The 27,947-nt window shown below is 31.4% G+C and overlaps 1 protein-coding gene across 1 annotated transcript in view; it reads right to left on the bottom strand.

Moving 5' to 3' along the window:
* Positions 1-410: 410 nt before the first annotated feature.
* Positions 411-27,947, bottom strand: part of MS3_00010406 (uncharacterized protein) — a gene marked incomplete at both ends in the record, with an annotated part of 131,979 nt that continues 104,442 nt past the window's right edge. The window contains 18 exons of the mRNA XM_051218773.1: positions 411-532; positions 2,018-2,214; positions 4,338-4,650; positions 5,264-5,429; positions 6,769-7,091; positions 8,333-8,725; positions 9,610-9,942; positions 12,118-12,420; positions 13,537-13,932; positions 15,108-15,245; positions 17,471-17,602; positions 21,479-21,635; positions 23,030-23,130; positions 24,122-24,262; positions 25,154-25,294; positions 25,398-25,677; positions 26,318-26,631; positions 27,505-27,636. Coding sequence (XP_051071661.1) covers positions 411-532; positions 2,018-2,214; positions 4,338-4,650; positions 5,264-5,429; positions 6,769-7,091; positions 8,333-8,725; positions 9,610-9,942; positions 12,118-12,420; positions 13,537-13,932; positions 15,108-15,245; positions 17,471-17,602; positions 21,479-21,635; positions 23,030-23,130; positions 24,122-24,262; positions 25,154-25,294; positions 25,398-25,677; positions 26,318-26,631; positions 27,505-27,636 — 4,082 coding nt within the window. The remainder of the gene's footprint in view (positions 533-2,017; positions 2,215-4,337; positions 4,651-5,263; positions 5,430-6,768; positions 7,092-8,332; positions 8,726-9,609; positions 9,943-12,117; positions 12,421-13,536; positions 13,933-15,107; positions 15,246-17,470; positions 17,603-21,478; positions 21,636-23,029; positions 23,131-24,121; positions 24,263-25,153; positions 25,295-25,397; positions 25,678-26,317; positions 26,632-27,504; positions 27,637-27,947) is intronic.

Here is a 27,947-nt window from a genome sequence, read left to right as displayed (position 1 = left end):
ATTAAGATCTTAACGTGCAATACTGTCTAAGAAGTCTTAAGTGTCACTATCCTTACAGGTAATCGAAAGTAAAAAAATAACGTATTGGGTTAGGATCTTTGAAACAAAGTAATATCGTATGCAATAATGACGCATATATTAAATTGTGACCCAAAGGACACGTTGATAGAAACCATTTAACGGATAACCAACCGGAATCAAAATGTAAACAAATATTACTATCTAACAAACATGAGACTTAACATAATGTGGGGTCGCGCTTCATAACATATAACAGAAAACACTATTGGGATGCATTATTTTAGGAAGTATACTCTCACAGAACTGAAAATTAAAAAACCATTTGAAATACAATTTAATCTGTGTATTTATTTACTAGTTGAATGAATGTACTATTATTGTCTTATTGCTCAATTGCAGAAGCCACATGTTTTGGCACACAGACTACGAGCTTCCTCTGAATTCAGACGGCATTTTCTACTTTGCTTTAATACAATACAATCCATTCGTGTTAATGAATCCCGGCATTCATCTGTATAAAACAAAATAAAAAAATGACTAAATGATGGGGTTAACAAGAAAAGTTTATAAATAAAAAGATATTTTTATCTTATGTGCACTAATTTTGTCAAATAAATCACTTTGTTAATTTTTGTTATGTTTTCTGTTTATGTGAATTCTAAGAGCAATTATAGAGCCTATAAATTTGTAAAACTAGTTGATTCAAACGAGGAACTAAGTTGTTAATCTAGTTTTACTTCCATTAAAGATATTTTCAAATTTACGAACGTGGGAAATTTTAGACGCATTGGAGAGCCAGTTTGAGTTTTGAACGGAAGGAATTTTAATGAGAGTTCTTGGATCCGTTTTCTCTATGTTAAGTAAACGAGTTTATTTCAATCCCTAACTTTCACCGTATTTGTAATTTTCCCCCAACATATTGGGTTACACTACACCGACGTGTCCATAACAGACAGATGTGTGCAACCTCGGGTGTATAAAATGAAAACTCCACTGAAAATTACATTCTCATATGCAGCGTTTACCTTCTAAATGAAAGGAAAAATATTTAATGGAGGTAGAGAGTGTGAACTAATTAAACGTTCAAAAACGAATAGATAAAGATAGCTGTGCTTCTACGGCATACTTTGCCTCATATTAGTTATCTTGTATTTTCTATCTAACAGTGTCCGTGTTTGGTCACTTACTTTAGTTCTTAGCAGAATATCTAACACCCACACTTAAACAAGTTATTCAACAACACACTGAAGGAAAATAAACCTAATCGCTTTACAGAGTAATAGAACTTAAGTATTGGAATGTGACATGATTACTTATAATCGCTCCTAATGAGTGAATTCAAACTAACAGTATTCCCTTGGTGGATTAGGAATAAATATTTCAGGGTAATTTTTAACAATTGTTTAATCAAATTAATGGTGAAATTGGGTTGGACTAATGTTAATAATTATTTCTTGGTATCTAATCCATAGTATATTCACTTAATTTATATTTTTTTAACCCTTAGTCATTGTTTTAATATTCTCATGTAATTGCTACTTATCGTACTTCACTTAATAATTTCACACTCTTATTCCTCACAAATGTTCTTTGATAACAAACTAATATCATTTTAAAACATTTTCGTATCCTTCTATTCTAAAAAGTATGGCTAGTGAATTGTAAGCAAGTCTTCACTGTAAAGGGATATCATTTGAAGAAACTTTAGAAACCACTTCTATCTGAAGTTTGTCGTTCAGAAGAACAATGAAAGTTTCACGACCAAACCATCCAGCTAAGAGAACATAATTCCGTCAAAAAGAAACTTTGGTTTTAATGATGTTTTGTTTATTGACAATGTTTTAAGATTGGAAATTAAATAACTAATAACAATATATACCAAATATGTTTATAATTTTAAATGTTTCATTCGATTACATCTATACTCACTACAGTAATCTGATCTATAAGGAAATGGAGAAAAAGTTTTACGTTTTTAGAAAAAATACTATCATACCTTTAGGTAATCGATGATCTACCGAACATTTCTCACGTTTAGTTATTGTTCGTTGAATACATTCATTTGCTTTTAAAGATGAAGTAACCCATGGTCGAGTATAGAATATAATATGTTTTAATCTTTGTTTATTGTAACATGGACTATGTTTAATTTGAGGTAATGGACAATTTTCACAATTAAATCTTCTTTCAGTTCTTTAATAAAAATTAAAATATATTACAAGAAACATTAATAATGAACAATATACTTTTAACGACAAATCATTACAATAAGTTCAACTGAATATTTCTTAATGTAAAAGGCTATGACAACCTTATATATGCTATTATGTATTACTGTTTATATCTTTAGAAAAAAGATGAAATGATTCATACTATTTTTATAGTCTACCGATAAATAAATAAAATTACTTAAAACGTAAAACATCCAGATATAAGTAGTCTGTATTTTACTTTAAGGATAAGTCTATAAAAGTATGCAGTCGAATCAAATGACTTTCAAGAAATGGTAGTATTTCACTAAACGGTAATTATCTATATTCTATTGTAGTTAGTATTGTGGTGTGTGCTACTTATATTGACATGAGTAGTATATGATGTTAGTCGTGAACCGAAGGTCTAGCAGCAGAGAGACAAGAGGGTCGAAAAGTAAAGAATGGAAACGGTGAAAATGCAAGAACAATGAAGTCTTTGGTGGAGGCCCATAGTTTGATTTTGTCGTCGTTTAGATCGGACGATATTCGTTGAAGGGCTCACTATATTAGTGGCCCATGGATCTGACTCCTATTTAGATCGTACGAATGTTTGTTATCACCTATTCTCGTATATAATCGTCGACTTGAATCGCGTCAGTCAATAACGGAATTAAATAAGTCGAATAACGAGAATTGATTTGCGAATACATATATTTTGTATATGAAACGAATGAAACAGAGCGAAGCACAAGGACACGCAGTGAACATGGCTGGGAAGCCAACTCCATATTTGTCAAGCGTTACTCAATATTTGTAGCCAGACAAAAATAAACTACAGACATGTGATGAGTCATGGGATAATGAAGTGTACACACATATACGCTCATATAAAAACAGTCGAGACTGATAAGCGAATAATTGACAAGGTCAAAATATGACTCAAGTAGAATGAATAGAATGGAATGTCCGAAAGCTAGAATAAGAAATATGGGCTTAAAATAATGACTGACATTACAAAGGATACCATTAACTGATACAAGTGGATTATTACACTTCGACTTATTTTTCACCAAGTTAACTCACATCTCCATTGGAAATATAAATGAATTTACATTTTAGTATTAAACAGTTCATAATAATTCATCAGTAAATGCTTTAAATAATATTGCACTCGAATGGAAAATCATTCGAATAAGTATTTCTACTCTACAACTAAATGTTTTTTGAATTATTTAACAGATAAGATTATACCAATCCACGAAATTGCTCCACCGTACACCATTGTCTTCATTGAGCTGATATCTTACAACAGACCAGGTTGAACTCCACTGGTCACGACTTCTCACTAGAACTCCAGGAAATGCCTCTTGAAGTCAGTCACCAGTGAGTAGATGATTATTCTTAGAAGGGGTTTTGTGGAGATTTTTTTAGAAATTTCAATAGTTAAAATCATGAGTCAATTAAAGCTTGACCAGTATGGAAAACCTGGAAGCACTGGATGACCGTTACGTCTTAGTATGGGACTCTTCAGCAGTGCGCATCCACGATCCCGCCCCCTGTGAGATTCGAACCCAGACTCATGATTTCAACTATTGAAAGTTCTAAATCAGTCTCCACAAAACCCCTTCTAATAAAGATGGGATTATACGTAATATTGTCTAGATGGTTTAGTAATTAGTGAGAGGTTTTGTGGATATTATATTAATTTAATAGTTGAATTCATCAGTCAATTGAAGCTAGACGACTATAGAAAACCTGGAAGTAGTGGACGGCCGTTTCGTCCTAGTATGGGACTTCTCATCAGTGAGCATCCACGACTCCTCCCTGTGGGATTAACCAGTAGAATAACTAAGAAACATGTCTCTACAAATTCAAATGCCTACTATAAGAAACGATTGATGTGTTAATGTGTTTCGCTTGCAAAATAACCAGTACATGTGGAGATGAATAATCTGAAGTGAGTAATAATGTCATTAACAATAGTTAAGCCGTCTATTGATTCAGTTTAACATAAAGACTTCTTTGAATTAAATATTAAATAAAATCAACAAAAGATTCTAAGCTATCAAAATAAGTAAAGTTTATACACAGTTTAATCGATTAGCATAATTAAAAATTGATTACCGTTTTGTTCTGCAACAACCATTCTCACTGATCACATATTCTGTAATCAAATTTAGTTGATAAACCGACTTCATTTGTGCTGATTTCATTGGGTATCGTTTACAAGAAGTTATTGAGTATTTGTTTCTGTATGCAGCTAAGCATTTGCCACAATCAAATTTAAAATTTTTTGTTTGAATTGAACATTCGAATCGTGGTTTTCCGTCAATATTTGGTGAAATTTTAACTAGCTGAGCAGTAATTTTGTTAACTGTGCGTGATCTAGTTAGTTTATCACATTCACGTACATGCTCAAATGTTCCAATCGGACAGTCTGAAAATTGAATATTAGGTAAATTGAAGTTTCTTTTTATGGGGTAATATGAAAATTAAAGTTTATAAGAGAAACAATGAAGTTATTTTGAAAAAAAATCTTATTAATAGTTTACAGCACCCACAAAATCCCATAGTTATTCAACTTAAATTCAGTGAATCGTACGCATGTATGATTATTGTATATTTTACGGATTCTATATCCCATCCTGAAATGTGTATGTACTATTGAAGGAACTTTTAACAACATAACTTTCTCCATTTTCTACAATGGTTAACAGTGGGATTCAAGAATTCTGTGTCGTTCTATTTACGACACTTCTGTAAGGAGCACATGAATTCTAGCTGTAGTTTTCTAAGCAATACTGAATCCCAACATCGGTAAGCCAAAACCTCTTAAAGTTATAGATTAGCAAACGTTTGTAATTTAATTTTTATGTGATTATCCAGTTACTGATAATACACATAATTTTGAGATTTAAGTCATTCTTTTCCCGGAATCTCTTAATCTTGTAAAATTGAAAGAAGTAATTGTTATAAAGTTAATGATAGATTGATATTATCAAAGCATTAATTAAAATAAATTCTAGGAAACTAAATTAAAAGTAACTTACATTCACAAATTGACAAACGCTTTTTCACTTCAATAATACATATACGATTAATTGGATGAGTCTTATAAATTATATAAGTATTTAATTTATATCCATTTGAATCACATTTTCCGTTGAATATATTTATACCATAACAGGTACAAAGGCCACATGTTTTAGAGCATAACTAATAAAAGACATGGTATAAAATGTAAAACATAGATTTACTGTTTATTATATAGTCAAAAGATATTAAGTCAAAGAAACCCTTTAATAACTTGCAACATAAACAGATTTATAAATATCGTACAATTTAAGAACATATATATTTACATAACGATAATAATCTATGAATCATTACGGTATCAATTGATGAGACAGACCGAAATATATGAAATTTATGTGAATTCATCACATAATGGTTTATAGTCGAATTTCTAGATTCATAGGTTACATCTCTGCAAGGAAATGATAACCATATCTCAATATATTGTGAAAGTAATAACATTTTCTTTAATAGTAATGAGTATCGAAGAAAGATATCCTTCAACATAATGAATCTGATAGAAGAAAATTGGGCAGAATCCTCATATAGCAATAATGATCTGAAATGTTCACCAAGTACATACTAATAAATTAAGTCAATTATTGTAAAGAAATATTAATTTCTGTTGCTATAAATTTATTCAGTAAATACGTAACAAAGGAAGTTTGGTATAATGTCATTGGAATCATTTGATCTATAATGTTTTTTGATGCTATATTTCCCAATAGATATCATTCTTTCGATTCAAATAATTGATTTCCGAATTTATTCTCCACTAAGTACCTGTTCTCTCTTTAAGTAACTTTATTTTAATCAAATTAGTAACTTTACACAAAACTAAGGAGACTAGAATTTAATACCATGTTTTTGATTGAGATCACGAACCGATTAATGTTAGACCACTATTGAAAATTTGGAAACACTGGATATCCGTTTCGTCCTATCGTGGGACTACTCAACAGTGGGCATCCACGATTCCGCTCTCGGAATCCGAACCCATGGCCATCAATCTTGCACGCGAACGCTTAACCTCCAGACCACTGAGCCGGCATTCAATGGTGTTAATGTCGTACCTCAACCAATCCACGAAATCGCGCGACCATCTTCCATTGTATTTAGGTAGATACCTGACTCTACCCGACATGGATTAGTTACACTAGTCACGGTTTCTCACTATAACTCCGAGAATTCCCTCACGAAGCTAGTTACTAGTGAGCACATGGTAATTATCAATCGGTTCATCATCTCAATCAAAAACTTAATAATCTCCACAAGCCTACACTAATAATTAATATCACGTGATCAACATTGAGATAATTGAAAAGAGTAAAGGCTATATGAGTTTATTTTGAATCTCAAACGTTTGTATCCTAAAATGTTTTAGTTCAATTTCTTTTTTCATGATATACAACAAAATTATTTAAAAAAACCCAGAAATGTTCATAAATATACACAATTAATTTAACAAAATAATTTTTACCCTGCTGAACACTACATCTTTACACTTCCTTTGATCATCTGCTAGCTCCGCTTCACACCATAAAGATGATTTTAGATTATTACAGTTATTTAAATTCCTTAATGATAAATCACGATATCTTGGATTACTACAGGGAGTATAGCCTTGCCAATTTTGTTCTTGACAAATACCCGATTTTGATTGAATGAAATATTGAACATTAATACGTTTAGAGCAGTGTAAAGAAGTTTTAAACTTCGGTGACTCTGAAGGATAGTCATAATGGTTTTTGTAGACTTTACATTCACATTTAGAAATTTCTGTCAATTTTGGGCTTGAACAAGCTGTTGAAAAATGATTAAAATGGTCATCAGGTAATGACTACTGATTATTGAAAACAATAATGAATGAGAACATAGTACTTGTTTGATTGTTATCTGATAATACTTAGATTTGTATAATCACACTCTTCACACACTCATCCAACCAACGATATTTAAATGAATTTTAAAAATTTTGGCTCCAATGTGAAACTACTAGTGGAAATATAATCCACAAAGGATTTCGTACCACGTTTAGTTGGTTTGAGAAACAATCATCTTTCGAGTAAATCAAATATGTTACATAACTATTCGTTTATCCAATATTATCATTAAGTCTTTTATTAAAATCTTCATTTACCTTAGTGTTTGTGCATCAAAAAGTTGTACTATGATAAATAATCCAGGAAATATGACCAATAAAGATATTTGAGAAATGCTTAAATAATGAAATAATATTTAAGTATAGAATTAAAATAATTTGACAGGAAGTTCAACACTACTTGACATATGAGCTAATGATTTTATTCAGAACGGGTAAGAGAGTTTTGCAATCGGATCACATACCTCAGACAATCCAAAATTATCACAAATTTACGGTATTCTTGTAATCACTTTGATAATTAGTACTAAACGTACGATGAAATAGTGATTAAAGTGTCATTAGTAAGTAAACTCTTCTCGTGAAGTCAAGATATTATAATTTTTAACGGAAGTTAGTTTTATGATAACCAAGAATAAGATTATAGAGATCAATTGAACTTAAATGACAAACATACTAAGTGATAAATTTATCGAAGCGTCCAGCCATACGACTGAGATACGCGCGAAACCAAAGTTCATAAAACAACAATTTGTCTAAAAGGCAATTCTTTAATGAAGAATAAACATAAATTAGTTACAAACCTCAACTAGTGAGGTATCTGTTGCGCTTAGAGCGTTTGTAAATCTGAAAGAAAAAGGGCTTCCTGTTGTAATAACAAAGAATAATTATGACATAAGATAATGTAAATGACAGCCGTGTCGAATCTTGATAAAAGTTTATCAATAAGGACAAAACATTAAGTCTAAAACATTTAGTGCCTTTAAGATGAATCAACCAAATTATGTCATATAGATCTCATTCTAAATAACAGAAATAATATAATCTCCTCAACTTGATTAAAAACGGTTGGTCATGATTGCTCACTGTATATACTGACATTAAACAACTTTTACGGGAAAATTTTTATCATATACTCTATAAGAAATATTTTTGAACTCACTGTGTTTGCAAATTTTACGGAATGCAAAACATGTTTTAGTATACATAGGCGAAAAGACTGAATCGAATCTCTGACTAGTTTGTTGTGGAATAATACCGGTCGAATGTTGTTGATGTTTTTGTTCATGATGGTGTTGCTTGATCGCTAAAAGATCTACTCTGTACAACATACATTTAGTAGTTTTATCAATTATATTTGAATCAAATTCATGTGACATAGAATAAATGAAACTTAAGCAGTTAGTTTTATTAGCGCAAGCTAATTTACATGAAGCTAATGTAAGTGTTGTTGACATAGTTTTAATTAGAAAGTTGTTCAAAATATTTTGATTATTTTCAGGACATGGGTAATTTGCACTGATCATTTGATATCTGATATTGCTCAATTCACAACCTTTAGAAAAAATGGGAGAGAATAAAAGTGGTCATCACAAATGAATTAAATTTTGATGAACTTAATGGTCTAAAGTTTAAGCTATCGACACGGAACCTGAAAGTCATAAACGCTATTCCCTATGAGGTCATGGATATTCGCTGCTGGGGAGTCTCACTGCTTTCAGATTTTTAATGGTTAATTAAGGTAGGTTGGTTCGTGATCTAAGTAACCGAATAATTTCAAGTGTGGTAAACAATATTGCACAGATTTGTAACATGATAGCCTCTACTCTTTCCCGTTTTTAGTATTATTACAACAGTTCAAGGTGTAAATACTGTTGGCTGTATGAGAATGTTTTGAGTACTTTTGAACAGACTTTAGATTGACTCAATTGAAAAGTAATAATTGTTTTGTCCTTTGCCTATCAATTATCACGTAATACGGTTGCCAATTAAATATACTGACTTATACGATCAGATTAACGACACATAAAACAGTACGAGCTGCCTAGAGTTCTAATTGGTCCTCTGAAATAGTATCTTCTCTCTTAATCCATCCTGTTCAGTCAAGAATACCAAAATGAGTCTCCGCGATACGAATCATAATTCAGACATACATAAAACAGAAAATAACAATTATACATGATCAAGCCAAAAAGTGACTGTGATTGTTAGAGACTGTTACTAATAAATTGGGAATCTCTTAAGAATGTTCAGTTGTATGATAATAGTCAATAGGTCAAATAAAAGTTTATAGTGAAAGGAATAGTCATACAATAGGAATATGTGTAAAATATTAGTCCATAAATAATTCCTAACGGTTACCACTCATTTATTGATCGTCCGGATATAACAATAATAAACTTATATAAATTAAATAATACGCTCAATAAAAAAACGTACCTAAACAACGACGACATGTTCGACGACATAGTAAATCAGATAATCGACTAGATTTCTCACAGATACGTTGTGATGATCGACTAATTTGTTGACAGTTTTCAGAAGGAAGTAAATCAATACAATCTATAATTTGTTCTACAGTAGTTAAGATATGTTTCGGTGATTTAGGTTCAACTTGTTTGATATTTTTCAATTTTTCTGGTTTATTACATTGTACTTGTAAACGTCGTATAGACTCTTGACATTTACAATTATGAACTTTGTAAACTTTAACAATCACTTTCATTTTACCATTTTTGCATTCGGAATAATGAAGAATATTTTTTGGACATTCTAGAAAAATTGAATATAAAATTTAATCGCTATTAGGATAAAGAAAACATAAACCAATATAGTTGAATTCATGAGTCGATTTAAGCTAGACCACCACTGAAAATCTGGAAACACTAGTCGGCTGTTTCGTTCTAGTATAAGGCTCTTCAGCAGTGCACATCCACGATCCCACATGAGGGACTCGAACCCCGGACCCTCGGTTTTTATAGCAGTGTAGTTTATTAGAAATTTCTAAAACCTTGTTCTATGAACACTTTACAAGTATTTGATATCTTTGTTCATAGTCTTTGCTACAAGAACTTTTGTTGTTTCTGATCACTGATATTTCCAAATTACTTCGCAAACACAATAGATAGTGTAGGTTGTAGTAAATTACCTTAATTTCGTCTCCTTTAAACTTCTAAGTATAAGCATGGAACTAACAAATAAAATATTTAAGAAATGCTATCTCATACGAAACATTAATTAAATAGTTAGGTCTATTGGTGAAGAGTGATCAGAATTACCTTCTACAATCACACAAATTCAATTTATGTGGGAAAAAACTAATCAACACAGATTATTACGTAATCAACGGCAAGAAAGATGAGAGAAGTTGCGATTATTTAGCTTGGTAAAATGGTGAATGTCCTGGCAGTTACACAATACCAATGAAATCAACAATCATAATAACAACAGTTCAAGATGACATAGACACTTTCTCGAAGTAAAAGATCGATTTCTAAACTCGATTTTTTTTTAAAAACAACAACATGAAAAATAATAATTGTAAATGTGAAATGAACCGTGGACGTGTTGTTGTTGCGGTTCAATGACGATATCTTTTTCGGTTTAAAAAACACTTGACAAATGTAGTTACCAACAACTATTTCAAACGAAATCTAGTGATTCCAGGTTATACATAGTGGTCTAGCTTCAATTGACTCATGAATTCAGCTATAAAATAACCAAAATCTCCACAAAACCTCCCTATGATAAGAATCAATTTACTCAAAAATCACACACTATTTTGGCGTTTCAGTATGTTCAAATGTTTTCAGACTTTTATGGACTTGTGGAGTAATCTATTAAGTAATACTGCTGGAGTACATGCTATGAGATTCCAAACATTTTATGTAATTGTAAAGAGTACCATATAATTACTAACCACATTTTAGTTCTTTTAATATAAAAGTCAGTTTACCCTGTATTTAAGGTCATATAGAGTCAAAGACAACCTATGACTTTACAATTGTTAGAGTTTATTGGTATAACTAGTTTCTCGCTTGTACATAAATAACTTGCTAGGTAACAATTAAAATGTGCACTGTTTACAACAGCTAATTAACAGAATATAAATATTTTGTAGGAGAGACTAAATGGTGGTTGCAGTTCATGCATATAAAGGCTAACTACCTCATTGTTATAAGAAAAATTACCTTTTTCTAACATCAATATTAGGTAAAACTACACTATACTGACAGTCTTGAATGAATCGATGGAAATTAAAACAGACCCCGTCGAATCTTGCGCGTAAATGATAGTGAAGAGCAACGTAGCTTGTATTTTATTGATAACTAAGAGTAAATAGACAATATTTAGTTTCTAGTATGCTTGGAATCAATAAAAATACGTTATATGCAACCAAAACGTGTATATGATCAAGTGCCTAAATTAAATTACAAAACTCTTCGGGTGTAAATCCAGTTTAAGTGGATGATGTGATACAATTCATAGCCAAGAATGTTTGCATAAATGGGTATTAATCTCTGCGACTCAAAATGTTAATCCGAGCTCTTTAAGTTTGAAAAAATGTTACAAAGAATTATTGGATTGTAGCTAATGTCAGTTCTTGATGAAAACCCTAACTCTAACTCATAACTAGTTTATATCCGAGTACTTAACCTTAAAGTCTTTGCATTATAGTTGATGCCAGTTAGTGGCGAAAACCCAACTCATAAGATGAAACTTAACTTTTTTCCTTTACTAAAAAGAATACTCTAATACATACTGGTTAATTACTTACATTTAAACTATTATTACATAGTAGAATTGTTACATTTTACCATTAGTTGTTTCATAGCTAAGCACAATCTGATTGGCTGATATGTTTCTCAAGGTCATAAGTATGAGAGTTTTACCGAGTATTGTTATAAAGTAAATATCCAACAGTATTTCGGTTTTAAAACTACTTACGGATAATATTTTCTTTCATTGTTTGTTCTATTTTACATTCATATTTATATTTACCAGACGATAATTTAGTTTTGATAAGTTTTTCTTTAATAACATAAATTTGTAGTTTATTTTTATAACCAACACATTTCTTTTGTAATCGAACAGGAAGACAGCTGCATATTTGTTTTTCTATTAACATTGGTGGTAAATTTTGACAGACACAGTTGGATTGTTTCCATCTATGCACTTTGATGGCTCTGTATGATCGACCATTTTCACCAGGTTCACATGGACCAATAGAAGTTTTGGCTTCAGGACAGACTAAAAATATTAAAACATAGAAAGTGTTTGGTAGTTATTGTATTGCTGGCAGATCAATGAAACTAGAATAACTGTTGATGATTATACTAAGACTACTGAAAATAATTTTCCATGGTCATTATTTACTCAGATGTAAATTTTGTTTTAAGGATGCAAACATTCAGTGGACTCGAAATTAATGAGTTGTTTTTTATCATAAAATCTTATAAACAGTTGAAAGTATTTCTAATACAAAGAAGGATTATTTTGATAAGTTGAAGAATCTATTTCCATCCATCTTGTTAAGTATTTGTATCCATACTACTGAAACGACTTTATACAGTTTACATCACAGAACCATGGAAAAGCATAGAAAACTGGATGAACTCTGTGTCCGATTAGTTATGTCCTAAGCCCTGGCATATATCACGTGACTAAATAGGCAATCAGAACGCCGGCTTATACGACCTTGAAACTGTGCCAAACCAGTGACGCATAAAGTAGTACGAGCAACCTAGAGTCAACTCTGAGTTGTTATTGGTCCTCTGAAATAGAAGTTTCTCGCCTAACCCAGCCAGTTCAGTCCAGAACATCAAAATCAGCCTCCACAATATGAATCATGTATTTTAGGCATACTGGGTTTATATGCAAATAAATCAGACCGCGTCATATCATAAAACAGAAAATGACGATTATACAAAATCAAACTCAAAAGTGGCTGTGATTGTGAGATGCTGTAAATCGTATAGTAGTAGTCAATAGGTCAAATGGAAGCTTATAATAAAAGGAATGTGAATATACATATAATATAGTTACTTGATAGTTATCCAACAGAAATATATATATATAATTCCTAGCAGTTACCATCCATTTATTTTTCGTTAGCATATAACACAATTATTTAACTATTCGACTAGTATGATGTCAGAATTACTAATGTTAATCAATCGTATCAGTTCAAATAATCTACCAATTCATGTGAAAATCACAACTAAAGCTATGGAGTTTTCCTGACAATGAACAGACCATCGATCACTATAAACGTATTCATGAACTAAGGATGTAAAATCTTTGTTTACGGAGGTATGTTAAGTAAGATAAAAGTGATCAAATGAAATCTTATGTAGAAATACGTACTTATTTTCCTTACAGATTCCATTACATAATATGGACGACATTTGGCATCAGATAATTTATTCAGTCGATTTAATTTGGTATATTCATATGGAATTCCAACAATTTCTAATCTCACTTTTTGTTTGTAATTCATTATTACTCCAGTTTGTTGATCACATTTATTCTTGGTTACAAAATTATTAATGATAACAGAATCATCACAACCACATGCTTCAAAATATGATTCATAATACCGACGACAATCACAATCTTGGATTTTCCATGTAACTTTTTCAACTAGTCTGTAGATTAAACCAGGGTCAACCCGATTATTTTCATAATTTCCTTGTGTTACAGAATCTTCAACATTAAAACGTCGACAACTATGATAAGTTATTGATGGTTTACTTGGACAAGCTTAAATAAATGTAGAAAACGCACAGGTAGTAATTGCAATATTGTAAATAAAGTAGAAAATAATAAGAACTAGTGTTGAGATTATTCAAGTGATTTTATCTTAAGACAATCTATGGCTCATGCAAAAGAATAATCTGTATATAAATAGAACATCATCGATAGTAATTCTTTTTATCTGAGTTCGAATGCTTACTGATTAATCTTTGTAATATACACACACTAAAAGTGTAAAACTAGTTGATGATTAGTACTTGTTTAGTAATTATGTGGTACGAGTTTGGATTGTCATTTCTTTACTTGAATAAGGGATGAAAGAGAAACGAAACTATTATCCTACTTTAAACTACTAACGGAAATGGAAGTAAATATGACGAGCTACTATTTTTAGGTTGCTTAGTTAAAATAGATTGAGATGAAGCTCTATATCTAACTATTTACTGAAAACCAACACAATCTAATCATTATAATGACTCAAAATTAGTACATTATCCAGTGCCTGAATCTCTCTGGCCCTAAATCTCTTTAAAAGAGACAACAAGCGTACTACATCTGGAAAGGATAAACAAAAAGAACAGAAGTACATTATTAACTTTTTACAATATAATGATTCCCCTATGAATATTATTAAAAATCCATTAAAACGAGACAACTCAGTGTCAAGTAATCGTTCTAATGAACTACCGTACATTGTTACCGCATTTTTACTGTACCCTTATGACACAACAGAAGAACTCCGAAGAGTCTGAAAACAACACAGAATCAAAACATATAATAAAACAAATAACTCGCTTCGGAATGTCTTAGCTCATATAAAAGATAATATCCCCATTATCGCAACACAGAATAGCGTATACAAATTAAAGTGTGTTGATTGAGATGCCTTCTATATAGGAGATTTGTCTCATGAAATCTTTAATCGAGCCAAAGAACATCTTAGGTACACAAAAAACCACCTAATAACTCCGTAGAAATTAAAAGTTAGATCAAGAGTAACAATACAAAATAGTCTTCTCCGACGTCAAAGAAAGGCGAGTAGCAGAATCCTTCCTTACTCAGAACATAGTGAACGACAATTTTATTTCATCACTGATATATTTTATATAACACTCTACAATGCAAGTTTAATTCCTAAGACATGCGATTCAGTTAAAAAAATTAATAAAATAATAACTCACTTATTGGTTGAAAATAATAAGAAACTCGTTGAACACAAGAACCATCACGAACTTTAGGATCAAATACTTTCTCTTCGAAGACTTTCACATCGTTGTGTTTACAACCAACATAATTTGATGTACGATTTCCCTTACAGCCTTAGTTAATGAATTTAGAAATATAAAAAGAAACTTTACTATCTAATGATGAAATGAAAGACTTCATTTAATCTTTCCATATGGTTGACTGTGTTGTGGCTTGGAAAAATACAGAAGCAAACGCTGTGATCATGGCCAAGAATATACTGCTCTACTTAACATTAGTTTTATTAAAGAACCAAAGAATGATTGCTTTGTGTTTATGAAATTTAGAACGTTATGGAGTAATAGTATGGCGTTAATATATTTTTGCTTCAACCATAACATATTCATGCAATAAAGTTACTGAAAATGATTCTTTAACAAGAGCCAATTTTTTGTCATTATTTTATGGAAACATAACCATATAATGAACGGAAACTGTACTGTAATCACTTGAATAAGCTATAAATATTCACTTGTCTCAGGGAATGATGTTTGTAATATTTAGAATCGTAATCATTACTAAATTTTTCTTATGGATGACCATACTAATCTCTAAAAGTTGTTATTAGTTGGACATTCTGAACAGTGAATTGCATGAGAAATGAAGTTCCATGTTAATCAGTGATTAACAAATTAATTCGGGAAACCAAGTATTCACTAAAGATTCTTGTGCTCAGCTTTGATGCATAATTTTCCGTGGTGGTTATTGAAATAACTCCGTTTTCATAAACCAACGTACTGCCATATACTTCTTAGCCCGTGATAACTGATCCACCTAACGAGGCGGAAATCCGCAAGGCACTTCAAGTCTTAAAGTGCTACAAATCACCAGGCCCAGATATTGTAGTAACATTCTGGTTTAAGGACTGACTAAGTTGTTTACGAAGGTCTAGAAGTTAGAGAGTGTTCTAGCATCTTGGAATGGAGTCGATAGTAGGCCTTATCCTCAAAAAAGGTTCACGTCGTTTCTGAAACGACTATCGGGGGATAAGTTTACATCCTATTGTGTCCAAACTATTTGGCTTCCGTCATATTTTGCAGATTGTTCAAAGCTCGAGAAAGATTGACTCGCGAGGAGCAGGCTGGTTTTCGTTGTGTTCAAGGATATATTGTTCATATCTCCCCCCTCAACAAATGTTAGAACACCGTCATACCAACAAACGTAGTTTTCTTGATATCAGGGTTGCCTTTGTTTCGTTGGACATAACTGTTTTCTGGGATTGTTTATGGAAGAAGGGTGTGCCTGAGAAGTTTGTTAACATTTTGAAATCCCTACATACAAACACCACAGGCAGATTGAGAACATAAAACCACCTCTCTCCATTGTTCCATTCAATTAGTGGAGTTAGGCAGGGTTGCCCAATCTCACTAGTCATCTTCAACTTTGCTATTGATGACGTTCTGAAACCAGCTCTGACGGATGTAGGGAATGATGGTGTGAATGTTGCCTAGAGAAAGATTTTTCGGTTTTGAGTATGCGGATGATACTGTCTTTCTTTGCAATGAAACGAAAGCCATACAATCTGCATTTAATCAGTTGGCAGTTACTGTCCGTAGGTATGGTACATGCTTTGCACTTTTGAAGTGCAAAGTACTCTTAAAGGACTGGCAGGACCCTGGTCCTGCACTCACCCTGGGCGGTGAGTTGATATAGGTAGTCGAGAAGTTCGTGTATCTGGGTAGCTGCGTGAGTAGTAGTGGTGGCGTGAGTGATGATATCAATTTACGTATAGTGAAAGCCAGAGCGGCTTATGCCACTTTGGGCCATTTTTGGAGCATTTATTATATTAGTTTGGCTGCAAAAGGTTGAATCTACAGAGCGTCAGTGAGAGCAGTTTTGCTGTATGATTGTGAAACCTGGCCTCTCAGAGACGAAGATGTTAGGCGACTCTCCGTGTTTGATCATGGTTGCCTCCGAGATATTGCTGACATCCAGTGGCAGAGGTTCGGCATCGTGTGCTCGGCAATTTGTGACACCATCTTGAAACATTGACTTTAGTGGTTTGGACATATCCTACGAATGTCGTTCCAGCGAATTCTATAAGGTTTCATATCACTAATAATAGTCCATTTAGATGATATACATAATTTTACATCTGGTTAAGACTCCAGTTTTTAATTCCGCATACATTTATTAATCATAAGTACTTCTGAGATAATTTAATAGTTACATCTACATAATCATGAATAAACAAATTTCTCCATAAATGGTTTTACAAGTTAAAAAGACAATTAGTAAAATGAACAACATGTATCAAGGAAAGCATTTGAATTATGGTTAAATATACAACTTAACTTACAACATGTTTGGTGTTTGACCGTTACAAAACGTTTACATATACATCTTTGAGCAACATAATTAACTATTGTTATACGCTCCTGACATGTTAAAGAATCACAAGGTGATTTGGATATTTCTGGACGTTTGCAAGCTAAGTTCCAAAACAAAAAACTCATCAATTTTAATAGAAGTAAAAAATTCGAAATGAATCACATGGAAGATGACAATGTAACATATAAATTCATCGAGGTATAACAAGTAATTCTCTTAATTTTAAGGCATCAAGTTTTTCCGTAGTTGATATTCAGGACTGAGTTATGTAAGCCTCCGTTAGTATTTGGGCTGCTTCAATGTATATCTAGATATTGTTTGCATTTATAATTTGATAATAAGTTGAAGCAATCTAAACCCACTACAAATAATAATAAATTTACTACTCTGTAAAAAAAGTCTATTGACTTTCAGGACTCAGTAACATAATGGTTTACTATCGATTTTTATTGGTTTTGAGTATTTAAATCTTTTGGGATTTAAATCTTTTCAGTTTATGAGTGATAAATAAAACAATGCGTGGATACCTAATTCGCTTATATTCAACATTTAAATTATTATAATAAGCGACTTATGCTATATGTGGATTTGTCAGATAAGTATGGGTTCTGACTTGAATTGCAATAAACAATTAACACTTAATAATTGACCTTATTATTTAATCTAAAGATAGATTATCGCATGTAAGTGCCTTAATTGTCAACAGATATGATCATAGTCTCAGTGCATCACTTTTGATCTTATTGTTACTTTTGATCTTTTCACGTTTGTCAATTATGTGTTTGTTTGTCTTCATGAATCATTAATACCATAGTTTGGATTTGCAGTTTTGATTTAACTGATGACTTTTCTTATTCATGATATTAAACTTTTAAGACTGAAAGTGCGAGCCAACATTGAGTGACCTTATTATGTCACGTTTATCTAGTCCCTCTTGTTGATCGAATTCTATTGATCAAGTTGCGATATGACCACTAATCTGAGCTCTAACTTCTAAACCACTGAAACATTGTGACGCGGGTTCAAGTCACACAACGAGCATCAGCTTCTTCAAGGTTCCAGGTACGTCTTCCTGTTGAATACCAACTAACACGAAATTTAGGTTCACCATTTGCTGTCGGATACCTCTAACAACTTAACATTAAGATGTCAATATTTAAATTTATTTATTTGATCCCATGTTAGTAGTTCATTGTGTGTTCAATAGATTTATGCTATATGTTGAAGAACGTTTTTTTAGTAGGAAATCCAGCAGTTGCAATTTATTATTTCATTTTTGTAATTTTATATGCTTTAATGGTACTGGGTTTTTAAAATTTTATGAACATACTTGCCTCTTTATACATTTGATTTCATACATAAATTTAAATAAACCGAGAACAATAATATTCATGAATATTGTCCTTTTTCGATAATGTAATAATAAGACAAAGATTATCAGAACTATGTGATATATTAGCGCAATACATTTCGATCGTACATTTGATCGTATTTGTACAAATGATGCCATTGATGATAATGTTAGGTTGCTAAATAAAACGTTAATGGAAAATGTCTATCCTCTGAAATTCATAAATAAATGGAAAGTTCATGGTACAGTGAGACCTACTGTAGCCATGGTAGAAAAAAATCCTGTCTACATCACCATACCATTTAGAGGTGATTCAAATGGCGTTTTATTGAAACAAGGGATTAAATCAGTCATCAACAAAACGTATTGCGCAGCAAAGGTCATTATCAAAGAAAGAACAAGGTGCATGCTTCATCCAAAACCCTAAAGACATGAAAACGATTGTGTCACATCCCACTGTGTTTACCAATTTAAATGTGTGTGTGGTCACACATACATAGGGCGGAGCAATCGTGATCACAAAATTAGGGTGTATGAACATGTACCAACATGGTTGCAGAAACAAATACAATCAAGTGACCCAATAAGAGCAGAGGATAAACATCCATCATCTTCCATTACTAAACATATAATCGAAACAGGCCATAAGATCGACCATAACTCGGCTTTTGTAGTGTTGACAGATAATTCCCATTTAAACATTAAAATTAAAACACTAATTTCAGCGAAGGGATCTCTTTTCAACGAATTTATTATCAAGCTGTACAATCGTATATATATGAAAATTTTGTTTTTGTAAAAGTACTAATTCCTTGAGGAAATGTGAACACAGTTAATAAAAAGGTTATAATACTAGATTACGTAATATGAATAATAACAATAGATTTAGGGAATATAATAAGATGATTAAAATGTTTTTGTTATAATAATTAAAGGTCATAGAGGTGTAAAAAATAAATAAGGTGATATGATGAGCATTTACGAATAAAACAATGAGAATATAAGACATAAGTAAAGGGGGGGAATGCACTAATAATAATAATAGGATAATCGAAATAACTAAAGCGAAGCTAAGGATAACGATAAAACGTACTTCTTTTGTACGCATAGTTCCGGTTTTAGCTCCTGGATGGTAAGAGCTTAGGCTATTTTTAAGAGTTGGATACGAAGAAATCTGGGTAGATTTGAACGAATCATATAAACAACCTTAAAGTCAATTTGTGGATCTGTAGAATGGTTATAGTAGATTAGGTGTTCAAGTATAGAACTCCTAACTGCTTTCCTTTCACCCTTATGGAACTAAGCTGAGATATGTTACGTATCCGAATTGAAAGCGAGCGCTGGCTACGGCCAATGTACCTTGCTCCACAAGAGCAGGTGAACTGGTAGGTGCACATGGAGGCGACCAGACACGGAAGCTTATCTTTTATGGATACAGAAAATCAGTTTCTACTAGTGAAGGTTATTCGCAACTTTGCCGCGTTAAATGTTCTTCTAATAGTTGTTGTTAGACGATTTCTGATTACGTCTGATGTTCGATCACCTTAAAATTCCAGACTTATATAAAGGTTTTTCTTCGGAACGAAGCAACTAGAATTATTGTCGTAACTACTTCTATTCATATTCTTTTCTATGAGCCGTTCTGGGTAACCATTTTCCGTCAAAGTCTTCTCGAGGAATGCGAGTTCTTCGTTAATGCATTCCGTACTGCATATCTGATGTATGCGATAGAATAAAAAATGGATAGGGTTTCTCTTCCTACTTAACGGAAGGCAGCTATAGAAGTTGGTTAGCTGGTCATTCCATGTTTGTTTTCTAAAGATGGATCTTTTTAAAAAACCATTACTTTTTCTCACCAGACGTACATCGAGAAAAGGAATTGATTGGTCTCGTTCCCTTTCTAACGTGAAGTCTATGGAAGGGTGGCATGAGTTAAAAGAATATCATCTAAATCAATATTATTGTCACAAACGACAAACGTGTCATCCATGTATCTCACGTATAGGTGGAATCGATTGATCATTGAACGGAGTTGGTCGTTTTCTACTTTCACCATGAAACGCTCTGCTAGAATTGGACCCAATAGAGTATACTAAGGTTCATTGAAGCCTTAGACATACGAAAATTCAAACCCCCTTTGTGTGTTCAAAAACTGTTTGTTCTCACCTTAAACGTACCATAGTAATATTGGCTTATTATCCAGAGTGATTAGGTTTCAAATTGTGTTCACATTATTACTATTACTCTTATTATTATCCTTGTCTCTTCTTACCCCCATTTCCGGTCTAGTCGACCTTTAATTTTTAAATGTAAATGTTCTTAACAAGTATATATGTGATCAGATTGTTCAAAATGCATTGCGCTAATATATCACATAGTTCTGATAATCTTCGTCTTTTTATTACAATATCGAAATTCATCAAAGGGACTAATTGCTTTAAATTGTCCTTGTTGTTTTATTTATAATTCCTTATTTCCACTGGAAACATTTGAGTTTCGACTTCTACCTTCTTTTAGATTTTATATCGCTAAAATTGTTCTATGATTATAAATATGTTCTTGTAAAAATACATTCAAATAGATGTGAAATTTGATTGTTTATAAAAGGATATTATATTTACTTACCCAACTTTTTGTGTACATCTCTTCGTTGTGGTAAGCATTCACCTTCAAGAAGTCTTTCAAAATGATAATGATAAACTATGAGATCATCACCAAAACAAGTTTTAGTGTTATGCTTTTTAGTACATCGACACCGAACAATTTTATCAGTTTGCTTAGTCTAAAAATGTTAGAAAGTGTACATAAGTATAGAAAAAGTCATTTCAATCAGTTGTAAAAATTGGATTTTAAAGAATCTATATTCAAAAGTTAGTCTTATCAGGGATGGCGTTTCATTTGATAAATTGCAAAAACGTTTTAACTCACATAAATTATAATGATAGTTAAACATGAAGGTGGTAAGTTTTATTGGGTCATTACTTTATGAAATGATATAATATAACAGATATCAGTGGTTTTGTGATAATATTATCAGTTTTTGATAAATAATATTTTTGAGTGAAATCTTTAACTTGACAGATTTCGTTATGCGAAAACAAAACCAAAAGATTTTTAAAAAAATTATGGTCGATCTGTCTCAATAGTCCAAGTGTGAAACTATTTAGGTTTCTCAAAGTGATGACGAATATATTGCACAGATGTTTAACTGTACTACATTTCAATGGTTGAGATCATGAATCAATTGAAGCTAGACCACTATGGAAAACCTGGAAGTACTGGACGGCCGTTTCATCCTATTGTACTACATTTGTCAAAACTTTTCCACACAGGTCAAAAAAATTTTAACACTAAATCATTAAACGAATATTGGATCATGAATTTTCTAACAAACACTGATTATCGATCAAGAAAAAAGATTTCATCCAGATAAAAATGTTTTTAGCTGAAGCGTCAACTATGTGGTATATATTGAATCGTCCTATCATTGCTTGAGACCTCATTTCAGAAAATCTACTCTTATGTGCACTGATATGAAAAAGTTTAATCTGTCTTTTTACCATAGTGTTTGCAGAGCACTGGTTATCTCTTCATTCCAAAAGTAATTTTGTCTAGTAAATCTTATCTATTTTCGATTAAAGGCAAACTGAGATTTAGCAATATCACAATATAGCTTTCACGTAAAGTTTAATATCGTTTCATTTATCCCATTTGGATAGCATGTTTGACCATGAAATGATTTAAAAGTGGACACTTGTCATCAGATCTGTTAAATATTAAAATAATGTAATACTATAGTATTTACTCTAATTAATCATTAAGTAGTAAGACATTTCAATCTGTTGATTCCTTAGTCCCAATGAAAGTGCATGAATCAGGTTGACATATTATTACCATCATAAATAGCTTGATATTATGTTTGTAGAAAATTGTAGACAAGAAACCTATGGTCGAAGTTTTGACTTAAAATGTACTAGTTAGTCGGACACATTTGTACCCCTTATGCTACACGAGGAAGTTAAACCCAAGTTATGCAAACATTTATCACTGTGTGATTACGATTGATGTAGTTATGAATTCCATTAGTTCTCCTAATATCTTACAATCTCTTTACTAGTAATTATAAAAATCATGAAACCTTGGTGCATCACTTTCTGTAAATAAAGTATTACTTGCCTTGCATTTACAATTTTCCATATAGCGATAAATTGTGACTTGAACTGCTTCACCTCTTATGTTACACGTTTTGATGAAAGTTTGATTTGCTGGTGTACATTCTAAAATAATAACAGTGGAATGTTTTCAAAATTATAATGATTATCGTAAAATTCATTATTTTATATTAAAAGCAGCAAATAATTCACTAATTTTTATAAACTTCCGTGGTTCCAAACAAGTATCTGAATCATAAATGTATACCTTTTTTATGAATGGCTGCTGGATTTCACAATGAGGGGTCAAATAAAGCACGGTGACGTTTTCTACACTTTATATTCTTATTGTCACCTGATACTCAGTACACAACCAACAGTGCCATTTTTTTCAGTCAAGTGAGTCTGACAATATTTTTTTTGACGTAAGTGTGATTATTTGACTTTTCACAGTACTGAATTTCTTGTACAATTATATTAGAGAAAAAAACGTGATTACATTCAGTTAAGCACATTTGATGAAGTACTGTCTTACATCTTCGACTTTCAAATTGCTAGATTTATTGCTGAAGGATATAACAGTAAGATGTAATAACTGGTCGTATGCTGACAGACTAAATAATCGTGAACTAAAAGGACAGATAGAAAAATAACTGAAATGCTCTTAATTGTATTAAGTTCATATATGTTTAGATAATACATTTTTATTGCTAGCCCAGTTGTCGCTTAAATCTAAAATGCAGTCTAGCTTCCTGTAAATTATACAATCATCTATACAACACGACGATTTCTACTACAATCCCTACTTAAAACGTAAATCCCCAACTAATCCATCTGGAAAGGAAAACTATCTTAGTTAGATCTGAGAGAAATGAAAATTGATGGGTTTGTTACAGTGTATATAAAACATGAGAAGTAAATTTTATGTACATATAAATAACAATTTACTTATGGAGTATAGTCAGTATTTGATAGATAAACAAAAATGATCTTTTCGCATAACATTGAAGGACTCAAAACACTTTTCCACTCAATGCTTCTTACGTTGGGTATTTATTAATTAAATGGTTGTTGGATTATATATACGTACATGAAAGTTTGAGGAAGAAGTACTTACGGCTAATCGCTAATCCAGTGACATCTCTCCTAGTTACATATTGTTCACAAAAGCCATTTGTAGTTAACTGCCAATTTTCTGTATACTGAATCAAATGGTTATTTTCACATGTAGTCTTACGTCGAACCTCTTGCATACAACCTGAAATGTAATCATCATATAATAAATAATGAGAATTGTTTACATGATTACTTATTATACAATTTCGGATCATATTAAAACAGGTTATGTAAAATACAATCCTAACTGAATGTTATTCCTCTCAAATGTTTATCAATCAAATATTGAGGTTCCGTAACCCGAATATTCATATTCTTTGTTAAGTTTGGTCTTATAAATCCTGAATTAATAGTGACTAACTTGCAGTCATAAAGTCGGATGGTTACAGCTGCAACATTTCAGTACAACAGACGGATTGGTAGACTAAGTTATCTTTTCCTGAACATCATTTTCACCTTTGATCATTACTTCTTTATTTTTTAATTAACTCATAACCATACTACTTCAACTGAATATTTTGTATAAAAACTATAATAATTGTTTGTTCTACTAGCCAATAGTTCTGTTTTCTGAAATACATTTATTTGGAATGTGAATAAAGGTCGTATCGGTGCTTGATCAGTGAAGTATTTTGTAATAACAAAGTATGCTATATAGTTAGTACTTAATAGTTTTATATAATAGTTTAGTTCACTTCTGAAAGACGTTTTATATTAACAGGACAAAATTTGATCAGTATAAGCGTGCTTCGACAATTGTTTTGCTTGACTGTTAAGCGAAAACATGTACACAAGTTAATGGTTTTATACTTGAAATGGTATGCCAGGTCTTGTTATACAGGTCTTATAGGATTTTTATTTGAAATTAAATGTGATTTTATAACTTGCTAACCAGAAAAGTATTGAGAACTGTGTTATTTAAGAGCTCTCAGTTCGATAACTTCTAACTATAACATACTATCTATTCAAAATACTATTAGAATCATTTTTACAATTCTCTAAACTAATGAGATTTAATTGGAACGATACTTACAGCATTGTTTGCGTTCGACTATTGTCTTCCCAATACACAAACCTTTAACTGGATTGTAGCGATACATGTAATTGTAAACGCGTCCAATGCAATTTGTTTGACGTGAACATTGACTTTCCTTTTTATGGTTTACTGGACATACTAAATAATAGCAAAACAAAATAATAATAAATGACCTGTTGCAGAAAAAGTGTTTTTTTTTTCAACGAAATCTCATGTTTATAATACAAATTATATAACTTACCTTTCTTGCAAATTGTATCGGCTATTCGACTTAAATGACTTTCAAATTGACCATTCGTTGCTTTCAATTTTACTAAATGGAGTGCCGTCGGTGGAGATACTAGTTGTTTAAACAATATTTCATGATAAATATGCCCTGACGTTAATAATATTGCATTTATTTGAACATTATGTGATTTTAAATAATCAGATAACTGTTTAACACCTGTAGGTTGATTCACGACAGCATCAGTGATTAAATATACGATTAATGATGCTCCAGGTCGTATTTGAGATAAGATCTGAAATTTGAAATATACAGAAAATTTAAAACAAAAAATTGTAATTTCGGTTAATACTTGACTGACTGTTATAATAGATATATTGAAAAAGTACCGATTGCTAACGACAGGAAACCATCAAATAAACAGATCTATAAAGATAATGTAAATGGCTGATTGAGTTCAATTCCTCATTTAAATATAGTACAAATAAACGAGTTTAGAAGTTACTCGCATTATAGTTATATAATTTTAATAAAAGTGCTCACATTTTTTCAACTCTTTAACAATTTAGAAAACGAAATACAATTGTTTACTTTCCGTTTTCCTAACAAGGTTAGTGTACTTCAAATGGGAAGACCATATCTTTTACGTAACGAAATAAATAAACATAATTTTATTCCTGAAGATTTGATTAATCTCTGTTTCACAATTCAGCGCTATCTGAACTTAATACCTCAGTGGATGACATATTGGGTGTTCAAAGTGAAAAGTATTGGGTTTCAGTCTGGTGTAGGCATCAACTCTAGGATATAACTAAAACTGATTAGTCTCTTATGTTTTGTAAAATCACATGTCTACAAGTTAAGGGCTTAAAAGCAAAAAATAACTTCATTGAAGATAATACATAACATTGAAATATATTTGAAGATAAGTTTACCTTATTTTTAACAATATTTAATGCAACTCTTAGATCTGATTGACGTCCATTAAATGTCAGTTTCTTTATTTCAGCATATAGTTCATATAAACCTGGATAACTTTTTAAGTTAGAAACAATATTTGCTTTTAATGAATATTTAATTACACCAAAACGAAATTGTTCATCTATATTTGATGATTGAGATGATTCGTAAAATACATTCATGGTATATTTTAGTATTTTACCAACATAATATGAATAATTCATCTGTCTACTCTTTACTGTTTCATCTACAAGAAAGATGACATCTGCAATACCAAGTGGATCACAAGCTGAAATATAAATTCACATTGAATTTTGAACAAGAAAATATATTAACAAAAGCAAATAAATTAGCTACATTGTGAATACGGTAATAAATAAAAACTGTAAACTATCATGATGTGGCCATTCACGTAAAGTAAAAGCTTACTGTATTGTGTTTGAACAGTAGTTACTTTGAAGTGGTGCACATAAGTCTGCTATTGTCGATAATCGTCAGTAAGGAATGACTTAAGAGAAAATCCATCCTCCTTCAAGAGATGAAACATAAGTCGTTCAGCATTAAGGTTAGAGACTATCACTAATCTGTTTATAAATGTTCATATACATACAGTGAAACCAAATACCAATAGATAATCCAATGTTTATTATTACATACTCGTTTATGACTGTTCACTTTATGTATGATCACATCTTGTTTCGCATAACCTATATCCTATTGAAACTAACTGTACCTTTTTTCATTTTTTTGAATGATGTAATTACTTTTTAACAGATGAAATTGCTTTGTAAATGGCAGTAATTAATACAATTATTCTATGATAATTATCATGTCCAATCGGCCACTAACAGTCGAATTAGATAAGTTTCAACAATATGGCAATAGGTTGTTGAAGTGACAGGTAATACGTTTCACTTTGAATGCATATAACATGTGAATTTTTATGACAAAACTCATTATAGTTATGAAGGTTATTTGATAATTTACGTATTTATTGTGCAGTAACTAACAGTTCTACTCAGAAATGAACTAGAATGTAATGAACTACTACGACGTAAAAGAAACACTGAATATTTTTGTTGAGTGTTCGATGATGTTACTATACAAAATATAATAAGATAAAATTGTCTGAACATTCATTGAACGAATTGTTTATACTTACCACATGGTTTTGTAACAATACGCTTGTTTAATTTACATTTGCATCGTTCTCGTATTTCTCGTTGATGTAGGTTTTTCTGCTGACCTTGACGACAAACTGCGATAGGTTTGAAAAATTCTTTCTTATCACAAACTTGAACGAAATGAAGAAAAACACAAACCAAAATGAATTGTTTACTTACTGAATACAAAAAAATACATTGACTAGAGAACATCTAAGCAAGGTACTATCATTTTTTCACAATCTATAAATTGTAATAGATGAAACTTTTTAATGCACTTGTTTAATGTAAACAGAGTAAAATTGCTTCCCATAAAAAATTTCTTTTCTTTATGATTTGACAACTGAGTTCTATGTAATCTTTGTAAGTATTAAAAAAACGTACATCCATTATAGATAAACGATAATCGAGGAGGCTTTAGTATTGAAATCTTTACAGGTTA

This window comes from Schistosoma haematobium, chromosome ZW (genome assembly GCF_000699445.3).
Source record: "Schistosoma haematobium chromosome ZW, whole genome shotgun sequence".
In the NCBI taxonomy this organism is placed as follows: domain Eukaryota; kingdom Metazoa; phylum Platyhelminthes; class Trematoda; order Strigeidida; family Schistosomatidae; genus Schistosoma; species Schistosoma haematobium.
The sequence above is the reverse complement of the archived record's forward strand: the minus strand, read 5'-3'. Positions and strand labels throughout refer to the sequence as shown.